The sequence below is a fragment of the Delphinapterus leucas genome, chromosome 12 (genome assembly GCF_059928025.1).
Source record: "Delphinapterus leucas isolate spDelLeu-1000000601 "Yukka" chromosome 12, BTC_Dleu_Yukka2, whole genome shotgun sequence".
Lineage (NCBI taxonomy): Eukaryota > Metazoa > Chordata > Mammalia > Artiodactyla > Monodontidae > Delphinapterus > Delphinapterus leucas.
Window position 1 is genome coordinate 43,076,665 of NC_143140.1, and position 14,696 is coordinate 43,091,360.

The 14,696-nt window shown below is 34.5% G+C and overlaps 1 protein-coding gene across 1 annotated transcript in view; it reads left to right on the forward strand.

Annotated features, from left to right (window-relative positions):
- LIN28B (lin-28 RNA binding posttranscriptional regulator B) overlaps positions 1-14,696 on the forward strand; it is a 121,236-nt gene that overhangs the window by 60,273 nt on the left and 46,267 nt on the right. Inside the window, exon 3 of the mRNA XM_089921664.1 lies at positions 5,673-5,857. Within this exon, the coding sequence (XP_089777790.1) occupies positions 5,673-5,857 (185 nt within the window). The remainder of the gene's footprint in view (positions 1-5,672; positions 5,858-14,696) is intronic.

The window sequence follows — 14,696 nt, forward strand, 5'->3', positions numbered from 1 at the left end:
AGTTTGGATTACTGTTTTCACTCTCCATTGAAATCTCACTCTCTCTTCATGCAAGGAGAAATGTACCTCATGTGTAAAAGTGTCCATAATATGTATTCCATAAAATATGCTTCACCCAGTACAGGCCTCTCCTTGGCATTCCCTTTAGCTCTGGGAAATTTTCTCATACTATTCATTTAATAATAATAATTTAATAATTTGTCTCCTCCATCTTCTCTATTTTCTTTCCCAGGACCTCTAATCCAAGGTTTGGGTATATTTCATTTGAGGGGATCCGTTTATCCTATGTGCCAAGAGATTTTCTAAACTTTTATTTCCAACTCAATTTTTTTTTAATTGTCTGAGAGTATTGTTAAAATTCTCTGATTGTTTTTGTTCTTGTTTTATTGATATTGTCTCAAATATCTGTAGAGAGATTAATTAGGTGGTGGATAAAATTTCTTTTGTTCCCTCATTTATCTTGGCTTTTCTTCATTATGCTGCGTGTTTTGTGATTCTTGGTTGACCCTTCAGGTATATGAATGAGGGGTAAGAATGAGGGATAGGAATGATTTAAGGTTGAGTGGGTAGGGAGACAGCTCTTGCACCTGTGGCTTCCTAATTGTCGGAATGAATAGAGGTTTGTGTGTACGATCCAGTTTTTCACAAGTTGTCTAGATACCTCCTTCAGTCTCTTAAGAGAAGGGCCTCACATTATTTGCACTGGGGTATTGTTTGCCTGTTTTCACATGTGTAGGTGGGAAAATGAAACGGGCATCTAGTCCATATACAAACTTTCCATTAATCCTTCTGTTTTCGTTGTACATGTAGTGTCTCAGCACAGTCTCTCTGTGTTCTGTTAGGAATGCTGGTTGCTACTTCTGCAGCTCCTTTTATTAGTTTTCCTAGGGTATGGCTCCTTCAACCCAGTTGACCAGTCATCAGTCTTTCTAACTTCCAGAAATTTCTTGAAGTTTGCTTTGTCTTGATGGCACCCGCCTTATTCTCTTCCTTATTGTGAATTTATTTCTTTTTATTATTTTATTGTAGTTTTGATGCCTTTTAAAGAGGAACATGAGACATGTTTATTCAGCCTGCCATCTTAAATTGGAAGTCAGCTTATGTTTCCTAGAGAAGAAAATATACTCTTACTTCTAAGGAGAATCAAGTGTAAAACTGTAGCAACACTTTATTGCTTTCCTAATCGAGTTGGAGAGAAAAAAACGTGTGCCAAAAGAGATAAGTAATCTCATTACTAATTGGAACCTTGGGTAGAATACTTGGCAAATAAAGTTTAGTATTTGGACCACTGTTGTTTGACTCCATGTTCCTGTCATTCTTTGAAAATGATTGGGAGGTGGGACTTCCCTGGCAGTCCAGTGGTTAAGACTCTAAGTTCCCACTGCAGGGAGCGCAGGTTCGATCCCTGGACGGGGAACTAAGATCCCACATGCTGCGTGGTGCAGCCAAAATAAATAAATAAAATGAGGGAGGATTTATGAGAACAAGGTTCTCCTCTTTAAGAAAATGATTGGGGGGGGCTTCCCTGGTGGCGCAGTGGTTGAGAGTCCGCCTGCCAATGCAGGGGACACGGGTTCGTGCCCTGGTCCGGGAGGATCCCACATGCCGCGGAGCGGCTGGGCCCGTGAGCCATGGCCACTGGGCCTGCGCGCCCGGAGCCTGTGCTCCGCAACGGGAGAGGCCACAGCAGTGCGGGGCCCGCGTACCGCAAAAAAAAAAAAAAAAAAAAAAAAATGATTGGGAGGAGGAAAAGGAATATAGCAAGGAAATTGAGAGTCAGTATTTTTATAATTCTGAAATAAATTTTTTCCAAAATGAATTTTAAATTTTGGAATAAAGGGAAGTGGGAGAAAGGGGAACCTTATTTGATTGGAGGAAGAGGAACACAAATTAAAGGTGTTAGATGAGTTAATATGTGCACATTCAAAATTGGCCTGTCCCCTTTGTAAGTGCCTGATACCTTTGCAGGCATGTCAGCAGCTTCTAAATGCTTCTACAATCATTTGGTCATTTCTTTGTTCATTTATTCATTCAGTAATTGCGATTCTTTCCTGTAGAAGATAAACGTCTATTTTGTCCAAACAAATGTTGCAGATGACAATGTAAGCCTAAACACCAAATGGCTCGCCTTATGAAAGTCTTACATGTAGATTGAGCAAAAATCTACATAAATCTGCACTCTTGGTTCTCATAGGCAGAGCATCATGAATTGTGAGGCATAGCAATGAGAGTGATTAGAGAATATTGGAAGAAGGAAGACCAAGAAAAATAGATCCATATTAACTTCTGAATGGAGTCAGAGAATAACGTTATTACCATGAACCATTATAATCCTATCAGCATTTTATTCCAAAGGTATCATGCACAGTGTCACCTTGACACTAAAAGTAGAAGTTATTTTATGTAGCAGAAGTAGGAGCTGGGAAATTTGACTTGGCATGAGCTTAACCCCTTAGAGTTCAGTCCACCTTTTTTTTTCAAGTGAGAGTTGGACTAAATAATGATTAATGATCTTACTGATGCTAAATCTATGATTCTTTTAAGTACTTATTGAATGATAGTTGTTTGCAGGCATTAGGCTAAGTCCTTTGGGAAATACTAAGATATATATCACAGTCCCTGACCTTCAAGAGAAGGAAAATCCAAAAGAGCAAATAAAAGTAAGGCATACACAGATATCTGCATTACGCAGCAGTGTATTATAAAAACTATATACAAGAATCAGTTAAGTGAAAGAGGAGGGAATTTCCAACTGGGCAATTGAGGATGATAGCAAAAAGGATCCTATGAATTATGCCTTGAATCTTGAGTAAGATTTTGATAGACAGCTATGACTAAGAGAATAATGCATCCCCACCAGCCTAAGTTGGAGTACAGAGATGAGAAAACGTGAAATGTGCTTAGGGAAGTATAAGTCAGCCAGCTTTATTAGAGTAATGGGAAAGCAAGTGGAAAATATACCTAGAGGTAACATTATGAGTGGTCTTACCTACAATTTAAGGGAAGTATTGTAGATTTTTGAGACAGGAGACCAACAGGCTAAGATTTATTCAGAGAAGATATGCAGGTGTGGAAGATGCTAAGGAGTAGGGAGGAGAGTTGATGCTGAAATTGCAATGAAGAAACTATTACACTCATCCAGGTAGGAAATAGTTAGGACCAGAAGTAGGGCAGTGGCAATCCAATGAAATGGTTGGGGCAGATGAAAGTAAGAATGCACCTGATTCAGTAAATGGTTGGGTAAAACTAAGGATTGGAACCAGTATGACTGGAAAAATGGAGGCATCTTTAATAAAATTTGCCAAGGCAAGGGGAGAAGTTGATTTTTGTGAAGAAATAAAATAAGCTAATTCCCCACCTTTAACAAATCTTTCCCACTTATGTAGCAGCAATTTTGGTGTAATAGCAAAGATAGAATATTCTCTGTGAATTCTTGTCCTTTTCTTGCAAAGCCATTATAGTTTCTTATGGATATTATTATTGTCAATTACTGTGAATCTAAATTGCCTTATGTACTCATTTGGGGAAGGAGGGGAGTATATGACAGAATGGGGGAAAAAGTATTCTTTCAGAATATCGTGAAGAATAGCCAGAGAGCAGGATTTTACTTTAGATTCAGAAATGCAGTTCACTTACAAATGATACCTATCAAAAATTGTAATAATGGAAAATGAAATCAAGTGTGCCAGTACACTAGGAACTATGAGGAAATAAGTGACAGAATTTTGATTATAGAAACAAAGCATGAACATATGATAGCTCTAATTAAAACTGCTATCCCTCCCTTCTCTTAATTGCAGTAGTTGACCCTATGCGCCACTTCATCTGATTTGATAATCTGCACTTTTTAGAGTAGGGAGTAAGAAAGGAAATGAAAGCAAAGGACTGTTTATAATTAGTGAGGAGAGAGCTTAGGAGAAAAAAATAGAAGATTTGGAAATATTATATAAAGTTTTAAAAACAATAATTAAAAAAAATTTTACAGCATGTAGGCAGTTGTGATTTTTTTTTCTCTAATTCCTACACAGCATCAGGGAGCAGAAAAGGTGCTGCCAAATTACACTTCCGTGTGCAGGCTTTCTCAGTGTCAGACGACCTGCACTAGAAACTGGTTAAAACCCCTGTTTTCATGTGCCGTATTACTTTCATAATGAAGAGTCCCCTTTTGCATTGAAATTTGAAGTGTTGATTTTATCTTTTCCATGTAATTATTTGGTTATATGTAATTATTTACCTACCTTTAGAGTCATGGACTTGGGAAGGGTGGAGATTTTTCTGGTCCAGCATTTCCCTAAGTATGTTAGTCATCTGTAGTTATAAAGAAAGGTCTCTGGGATCAATTAGGTCGGGAAATTCCTGAGCTAAACACAGTTAAACAAGATTTTTATTTCAGTGGAGGTTGGGGAGGGTATGAAATCTCAGAGACTTTAATATGCTAATATGATCCAACTAAGAAGAAACTAGGTGTAGCAATTCACAAACTTATTTGACCACCAGATCCTTTTTTCATGGAATCTTTTTCAGGACCATTGTTCCTCTGAACACATGAGGGGAAACTCAAATTCCTTAATTTTACAGATTAAACAGAAAAGAGAGAAATGACTCATTCAAAGTTGCATGCCTGTTTTCTTAAAGAACTGGACTTGAACCAGGGTCTCCTACCTACTATATTCAGATTTGCTTCCTTTTGACCCCAAATTCAGAAAAGTCTTAAAGAACTACATCGTACTCAAAATTAGATCTGTAAGATGTACACAAGGGGATTTGAAGAAATAAATAAAATTAGAATGATTTACTTATTTTAATATAGTTTGAATTGGCACATTGACTTTGATGAAGAGTTAGATTGAAAGAGCCAATTATTTGTAACCAAAGTTACACTTTTCCAATCAGGAAACTTTTTTTTTTTGTTTTTGGTAAAAACTAAGTATCTTTCAAATTACAAGAAAGCTCAAACAAAACAATAATGTGTGTATCCAGAAGCTTCCCCACTTTCCCAAAAAAGGACTAGAGAAAAATGACTGTTCATGGTTTGCTGTTTTGTTGTTTCAGACCCCATTGCTACATAAGTAAACATGTATCTTTTAAACACTTCTCTACATAGATGGTGTTATGGTAGACACACTGTTCTTTACCCTTACTTTTTTTACTCATCAGTATTACATGTTTATCTTCCCCACATTAATACATATAGATCTTTTAATGGCTCAATAGTGTTACATTATATACCTCTACTATCATTTATTTCATCAGTTTCCCATTGACGGACCTTAGGGTAGCTGTAATTTTTCTACCAGGCAGCAGTGCCGTAGTGAATTTTGATATAGGTTTTTGTGTGTGATGGGGGTGGAGGGACCTTTGTGTGAGTATGTCTATAGGAGAGTCCTTGAAGTGGAATTGCTGGGCCAAAAAATATACACATTAAAGTTTTTGTAAGTATTGCCAAATTCCTTTAAAAATGGTATTAGTTTATTCTCCCACTGCCAGCATTACAACAGGAAACTTTTAAATGGTATGCCTTTCACTGAACTTTAAAAAAAAAGATTTTATACTTAGCAATGAATAACTGGGGATATCTTGCTGTGTTAATCTTAAAATCACAGAGATAATTTATAAAGCATTAATAATCATGATCTCTCTTTCTCTCTCCCTCCCTCCCCTGCTCTTCTCAGAGCAAATTATTCATGGAAGGATTTAGAAGCCTAAAAGAAGGAGAACCAGTGGAGTTCACATTTAAAAAATCTTCCAAAGGCCTTGAATCAATACGGGTAACAGGACCTGGTGGGAGCCCCTGCTTAGGAAGTGAAAGAAGACCCAAAGGGAAGACACTACAAAAAAGAAAACCAAAGGGAGACAGGTAATCATTTTACCTTGTTAGCCTGTGAGTTTATTGTATTTGGAAAAGATTTCTAAAATTTTAATTTATATTTTTATTATGTTATTAAATCTAGCCACAATAAAATAAAATGCAACCACTGAGTATTTGAATCGAATTTATCAGAAATATAGGCTATCTTGCAACTTGAACTCTCTGCAGAATATACTTAACTGAGCCCTCAGTATTGCACACTAGACAGTCTCCCAACCATTATTTCCACCAGACTGTTCAGAGACCACAAATGGGAAGTTGAAGTTCCCAACAGACAGAGGTGCCCCTCTGTACATCTTAACACCTCACCTGTTTTTTCATATGAAAATACGTTTATTATTTTGTCTGTTTTGAAAAGATAACTCACTACAGAAAATTCAAATATAAAAAAATCACTGGAAATGTTAACTACAGGTGGGAATCATAATGTATATGCAGTATTTTTGAAACTTGCATTTTTTTTCACTTAGAAGTGTATGGTGGAACATTCCATGTTAGTCTTCAGCACCTGCATAAATTCCCACTGTGTGAATGTACCAAAATTTAAAACAAGGCTATGTTAAATTAATTTAATTGTTAAATTTAGGCCATTTCCAGTATCTTAAATTTATCAGTAGCACCTTAGTAAGAATCCTTATATGTACATTTTTTTAAATTGTCTGATTATATCATAAGGGATAAATACCTAGTACTGAAAAAATCTGGATCAAAAACTATGCACTTTAAAAATTTTGATATCTATTTCCAAACCGCTCTTCAGAAATGGTTAGGGCCAATGTACAACCCCTTTAAAATTGAGACTGCTCATTGAATAATGTCATCTTTTAAATCTTTTCCAATTACATAGGTTAAGAAATGCAGCTTACTTTTTTTCTTTGCATCCTTTGACTAAGGTTAAATATATTTTTATATGTTAATTTTCATTTTATTTTTTTCTTCTGTGAATTGCATGTTTCTTGTCCTGTGCTTATTTTCCACTGAGATGTTCATTTGCTATTGTTGATTTCTAACTTCTCTCTTTAGAAAAAAAATCTCAGTTTTCCTCTTTCCTATGCTGGGAAGAACTCAGTTCTTCCATATTATGTTTCTCTCCTGTGTGTCTCCATTACTTTTACACAGACTGCTTCACTTCTGGTCACCAAATTTGTGGAGGTTTTTCCCCACACCAAGCAATTCTCCACAATGCCAGCTGGGTGTCCTACAATTTAACTCAATTCTGGCACTGTCTACCTGGAGATAATGTCGGGTCCTATAGGTTAAGGGCTCAGTCCTACAAGGCTCTCCCACCACATTTCAGATGCCAGTTGCAAGTAACCCAGGTTACCCGCAACTTCTGTCTGAGTTGGCTACAAATCAGAGGTTTCCACGATCCTCTCCTCAGGTTTGTTTAATTTGCTAGAGCAGCTCACAGAACTCAGGGAAATGCTTACATTTACCAGTTTATCAAGGTTATGATAACAGCAGATAAAGGATACAGATGACAGCCAGATAAACAGATACATAGAGTGAGGTCTTGAGGGTCCCGAGCATAGGAGCTTCTGTTCCCAGCGGGCTGGAGTGCTTCACCCTCCCAGTGTGGATATGTTTGCCAACCTGGAAGCCCTCTGCATTTTGTACTTTGGGGATTTTACAGAGGCTTCATCACATAGGCTTGATTTTCAACCCCTTTTCCTTCTCAAGAAAACTGGGAGTGGGGCTGAAAATTCCAAGCTTCTAATCATAGCTTGGTCTTTCCAGTGATGAGCCCTCACTCAGGAGCCATCCAGGAGCCCACCCAGTGTCACCTCATTAGACCTCCAGAAGACCCTCCTATCACCCAGGAAATCACAAGGGTTTCAGGAGCCCTGTGTCAGGAACAGAGGTCAAAGACTGATATTAGAAAAAGAGGTGCTTCTAGTGTTCTTATCACTTAGGAAATTACAAGGGCGTTAGGAGCTCTGTGCCAGGAACCAGGGGCAAAGACCAATATATATTTCCTGTTATCTCACATTCTCTTTGTATATTTATCATGGTACTCTTTTGTCTCAAATATATAGGAAGTATCTTTTTCAGCTTGTGAAATATATGCACACGCGCACATGCACACACACACACTCACAATGGACTATTACTCAGCCATAAAAAAGAATGGAATCTTGCCATTTGTGGCAACATGGTTGGACCTTGATGGCATTACTCTAAGTAAAATACTATATACAAATGCTATACATCTGTAATATATTTTAAAACTTTAAACAGTTTCCACAAAGGTGTGAGGTAACATCTCATGGTGGTTTTGATTTGCATATCTCTGATGATTAGCAATGGTGAATCTGTATGTCTTCTTTGGAAAAATGTCTAGTCAGGTATTTTGCTCATTTTTAATGGGATTGTTTGGTTTGTTTGTTTTGATATTGAGTTGTATGAGCTATTTATATATTTTGGATATTGACACCTTCTCAATCGTATCATTTGCAAATATTTTCTCCCATTCAGTAGGTTGTCTTTTCATTTGTCAATGGTATCCTTTGTTGTGCAACAGCTTTTAAGTTTAATTAGGTCCCATTTGTTTATTTTTGCTTTTGTTTCCTTTGCCTTAGGAGACAGATCCAAAAAAATATTGCTAGAGTTAATGTCAAAGGGTGTTCTCCCTGTGTTTTCTTCTAGGAGTTCTATGGCTTCTAGCCTTACATTTAGGTCTTTAATGCATTTTGAGTTTATTTTTGTATATGATGTGAGAAAATGTTCTAATTTCATTGTTTTACATGTTGCTGTCCAGTTTTCCCAGCACCTCTTACTGAAGAGACTGTCTTGCCCCCATTGTGTATTTTTGCCTCCTTTGTCATAGATTAATGGACCGTGTGTGGGTTTATTTCTGGACTTTCTGTCCTGTTCCATTGATCTAGGTGTCTGTTTTTGTGCCAGTACCATGCTCTTTTGATGGTAGGTTTGTAGTATAGTCTGAAGTCAGGGAGCATGATTCCTCTAGTTCAATTCTTCTTTCTCAAGATTGGTTTGGTTATTCAGGGTCTTTTGTGTTTCCATACAGATTTTAAAATTATTTGTTCTAGTTCTGTGAAAAATGCCATTGGCATTTTGATAGAGATTGCATTGAATCTGTAGATTGTCTTGGGTACTATGGTCATTTTAACAATATTAATCCTTCCAATCCATGAACATGGTATATCTTTCTATCTGTTTGCGTCCTCTTCAGTTTCTTTCATCAGTGTCTTATAGTTTTCTGATTACAGATCTTTTACCTCCTTAGTTAGATTTATGCTTAGGTACTTTATTCTTTTTGATGTGATTGTAAATGGCCTCTGCCCATTTTTAAATTGCATTGCTTGTTTGCTTTTCGCTGGTATGAATCCTTTATATTCTTTGGATATTAACCCCTTATCAGGTAGATGATTTGCAAATATTTTCTCCCATTCTATAGGTTGCCTTTTTTGTTAATTGTTTCCTTTGCTGTGCAGAAGCTTTTTAGTTTGATATAGTTCCATTTGTTTTTTGCTTTTGTTTTTGCTTTTGTTGCCTTTGCTTTTGGTGTCAAATAATTGCCAAGACCGTTGTCAAAGAGCTTAAGGTTTATATTTCCTACTAGGAGTTTTATATTTCAGGTCTTATGTTCAAGTTTTCAGTGTTTTGAATTGGTTTTCCTGTATGGTGTAAGGTAGTAGTGCAGTTTCAGTCCTTTGCATGTGGCTCTCCAGTTTTCCCAACACCATTTATTGAAGAGACTATCCTTTCTGCATTGTATATTTGGGGTTCCTTTGTTGTAAATTAATTGACCACATATGTGTGAGTTTATTTCTTAGCTCTCTGTTTTGTTCCATAATCTATGTTTCTGTTTTTATGCCAAATGCTTGAGTACTGCTTGAGTACTATTGCTTTGTAGTGCAGTTACAAAGTACAGTTAGAAATCAGGGAGTGTGACACCTCCAGATTTTTGTACTTTCTCAAGATTGTTTTGGCTATTCTGGGTCTTTTGTGGTTACATACAAATTTTAGGGTTGTTTGTACTATTTCTGTGCAAAAGTCCATTGTAACTTTAGTAAGGATTGCATTGAATCTGTAGATCACTTTAGGTGATATGGATTTTTTAATAGTATTAATTCTTCTAATCCATGAGCACAGAAATCTTTCCATTTATTTGTGTTTTATTCAATTTTTTAAAAAATTATTCATTTTCTTTCATCAGTGTCATGTAATTTTTAGTGTATAGATATTTCACCTCTTTGGTTACATTTATTCCTAGGGATTTTCATTCTTTTTCATGCAATTGTAAATGGGGTTGTTTTCTTAATTTTCTTTTTTGATAGCTAGTTGTTAGTATATAAAAATTAACTGATTTTTGTATATTGAGTTTTTATCCTGTAAATTTATTTAATTCATTTTTTAGTTCTAACAGTGTTTTGGTGTAGTCTTTGGAGGTTTCTATGTACAATACCATGTTATCTGCAAGTAGAGACAATTTTATTTTTTCTTTCCAATTTGGAATGCTTTTCTTTCTTTTTCTTATGTAACTGCTCTGTCTAGGACTTCTGGTACTATGTGAATCAAGTGTCAAGAATGGGTGTTTTTGTGTTGTTTCTGATCTTAGAGGAAAGTTTTCGGCTTCTCACCATAGTATGATGTTAGCTGTGTCATATATGGCCCTTATTATGTTGAGGTACATTCTCTATACCTAGTTTATTGAAAGTTCTTACCATGAATAGATGTTGAATTTTGTCAAATGCTTTTTCTGCATCTACTGAGATAATCATGGTTTTTATCCTTCATTTTGTTAACATGGTATATATATATCACATTGATTGATTTACAGATGTTGAATCATCCTTGTATTTCTGGAGTAAATCCCACTTGATAGTGATGTAGGACCCTTTTAATCTATTGTTGAATTTTGGTTTTCTAATAGTTTGTTGAGGATTTTGCATCTATGTTCATCCAGGATATTGACCTGTCATTTTCTTTTCTCATAGTATTCATGTCTGGTTTTGGTAACAGGGTAATGCTGGTCTCATAAGATGAGTTTGGAAGTGTTCCCTCCTCCTCTGTTTTTGCGAAGAGTTTAAGGATTGATATTAATTCTTCTTTAAATATTTAGTAGAATTCACCAATGCAGCCACGTGGTCGTGGACTTTTTTGTTTTTGAGATGTTTTTGATTACTGATTGTCTCCTTACTAGTAATTCGTATGCTCAGATTTTCTATTTCTTCATGTTCTAGGCTTGGTAGATTGCATGTTTCTTGAAATTTATCCATTTCTTTTAGTTTATTCAATTTGTTGGTTTATAATTGCTCATGGTAGTCTTTTATAATCCTTTGTATTTCTGTTGTATCAGGTGTAATGTCTTCTCTTTCATTTCCAATTTTATTTATTTGGGTTCTCTCTCTTTTCCTCTATCTCTCTCTCTGAAGTTTAGCTCAAGCTTTGTCTATTTTGTATATCTTTTCAAAATATCAGTTCTTAGTTTCATATATCTTTTCTATTGTCTTTTTAGTCTCTATTTCATTTATTTCCACTGTGGTCTTTATTTTCTTCCTTCTCCTAACTTGGGCTTAGTTCATTTGTAACCTTTTGAAATTAGCTCTTTTTACTCAACATAATGGCTTTGAAATTCATCCAAACTTTTGAGTGTATCAATATAGTATTCGCCCCTTATCCATAGGTTTGCTTTCTGGGATTTCAGTTATCCATGGTCATCAGCTGTCAAAAATATTAAATGGAAAATTCCAGAAATAAACAATTGGTAAGTTTTAAACTGCAGTGTTCTGAGTAGTGTGATGAAATCTTGCACCATTTGCTTTGTTCCATCCAGACCTGGATCATCCCTTTGTCCAGCATACACTGTCCATTAGTCAGTTAGCAGCCATCTTGGATATCAGTTTGACTATCATGATATCGCAGTGTGTGTGTTCAAATAACCCTTTTTTTACTTAATAATGGCTCCAAAGCACAGGAGTAGTGTTGCTGGCAATTTGGATATGCCAAAGAGCAGCCGCGAAGTGCTTCTTCTAAGTGAAAAGGAGAAAGGTCTTGACTTAATCAGGAAAAAAAAAATCATGTGCTAAGGTTGCTAAGATATGATATGAAGGAATCTTCTATCTGAAATTGTGAAGAAGGAAAAAGAAATTTGTGATATTCTTGCTGTTGCATCCCAAGCTGCAAAAGTTATGGCCACAGTGCATGATAAGTGCATAGTTAAAATGGGAAAGACATTAAATTTATACAATAAGATGTTTTGAGAGAGAGATATATTCATATAACTTTTATTATAGCATATTATAATGTTTCTATCTTACTATTAGTTATTATTGTAAAATCCAGAAAACTGGATTGTTTTCTTATTGTTGCATTTTGAGAGCTCTTTATATAAATTGTGGATACAAGTCCTTAGATTTATGATTTGCAAATATTTTTTCTGAGTTTGTGGTTTATTGTTCCAGTCTCTTAAGTATCTCCCACAGAGCAAAAGTTTTAAATTTTGATAAAGACGTTTATCAATCTTTTATTTTTTGCCATGTTTAAAAAATCTTTGATTAACTCCAAATTTGATTAATCACAGAGTTTTCTTCCCCTGTGTGAAGTGTGAGGTTGAGGTCTAGGCTCATTTTTTGCCTGTGAATAATATGAATTGTTCAAACACCATCTGTTGAAAACTATATCTTTTCTCTTGAAATGTTTTTAAATTAGAAAGTTTAATTTCTGTCATTTCAGGTTTAAAAATTAAAGCTCTAAAATGTTTATTTTAACAAATTCAAATTCGGTTTCATCACTCAAGAGAACTTATTTGTTCTATATATATATATACATCTATATATAGAAGCATATTTTTGAGAAGATTTATGTTTCTGTGGCAAGAAATAAAAAAATAATTTTAAAGATTCTATCTTAATTTTAAGTAAACTATTTGCAAAAGAAAGTGGGTTTATTTTTTTATTGTCTTAATTCTGCTGAATTTAGTATGCTGTTACTAGCGTCCAGCTACATAATAGCAGTAAATACTAACTTTTAAATTCTCTTATGTTTAAAATATTTTCTTAAATTTTTAAATGAAATAATTTTTGATTTATATTTGCTGTTTACTTTTTCTTATGTTCATTATCAGAAGAGTAAAGAGATTTAATGACCTTATAAAAGCTCTCTTTATACTAACATGAAGGTTGTTGTTAGTAAAAGATTTTAAAACTTTATTCTTATTCTGAAAAACTGGCGTATATTTTGGTATCTTTTTATTCTTTAAAGAGCTACAATTTACTATGAGGAAAAAGAAGTAATGGGGGAAGATAGTAGAATGAGGATTTTATTTATTTGTCACTATCTTATTTATATGAAATAATTATGTCAACCTGTAATATAGAATTAAATATTTTATATAATAAAATTTCAGTTTGTATTAACATATGTGTTATATTAGTAAAAATGATGTGGACTGAAACAAATGGTCTGGAAATGTTTCTACGTAGATTAAATTATTTTAATCCTTAATAATTAAAGAATAAAAATATGTGTAATTTTAAAATATATTTGAAATGCATATATGCATGATAGGTATAAATATATTGGGTATATACATATAATTTTGTGTTTTTTTATTTATGGTTTTTTTAACCTCCTTTTTTATTGTAATTTTTTTCTAGCATAGTGACTGTCTTCTTTGTTCTCAACCTTCCACATCTTTTGACCCAACCGCAGTGTGCAAGAAGTGCTATTCATAATAATGCAAGTTCCCTTTCAACAATGTTGACTTGAGATTTTTAAAATAACTTAGAAAATAATACCAACGTTCTATTGCTTTCATTCCATTTCAGGCAATAATACATTTGCATCACTGCATTAGCACATGAGTAAGCTTCTTGATTTTCTACATGAGTTGAACTTTTAGTGTATTTTGTTTAGAAAGAAGGTTAATTGTTATGATGTTCCGTATTACTGCTTTTGGCATGGAAGTATAGGAAATTCATTTGTTCATGTTAGAAAGACTTGTAAATTTATCATTTTTAAGATGCTCTTCATTTAGACTTAAAAACTGATTATGAAATTTGACATTCCTTATAGTCCAGTGTTAAAATGGTGTTAGAATGGTACATTATATTTACCATGTATGGCCAGAAAGACCAAAGTGAATGTAAATAGAAACTCATTATATATGTCTAAATTCTCAGCTCAGAAGAGCTAACTTGCCTTTTTAAAAAAAATTAAAGATGTATGATAGAAGAGTTATTTTTATAGGGTCCTAGTTTTGTGGTTTCAAATTTTTTAATTTGCAAGAAGATTTGGAAGCCATAAGAATTTTGCTTTTGTCTGTCCTCACTGAAGGATCATATATTTTCACCTGTTTATTAAAAAGAAAAAATACTTATTTAATGCCCTCATTCCCCTTTAGAGCAAGTGAGCTCAAAACTAACTAGTGGTAACCCTCCTCCACTCCCTCCCCATCCACCTCTGTGGCAGTATAATCTCTTACACTCATTATCTCTGTGGTATAATTTGAAGTTTCCCAGGTACTTTATAGTTAGGAATTCTAGTTCTATATTTTTGAAATCCACATAGCATTCCTGGAAACAATAAATCTGTACTCAGGTTTATGGTGCCATTTTATTAAGGATATCTGTTTTATATTAAAAATTCTTTCAATGATTTTATTTTCATATTTATTATGTCCCAGAACCTGCTCCCAAAAGAAAAAGAAAAATGCTCTTTAGGTGCAGGAGATGTTTGAAAAATGTAAATCAACGAATTCCAATAAATAACTGTTTCACCCTGATACTTGTGTGATTAGATTTAGGAATTTGCTGTTTAGTAGGTTCCTATTGTGGAAGAGAAATCTCTCAGGCATGAATTG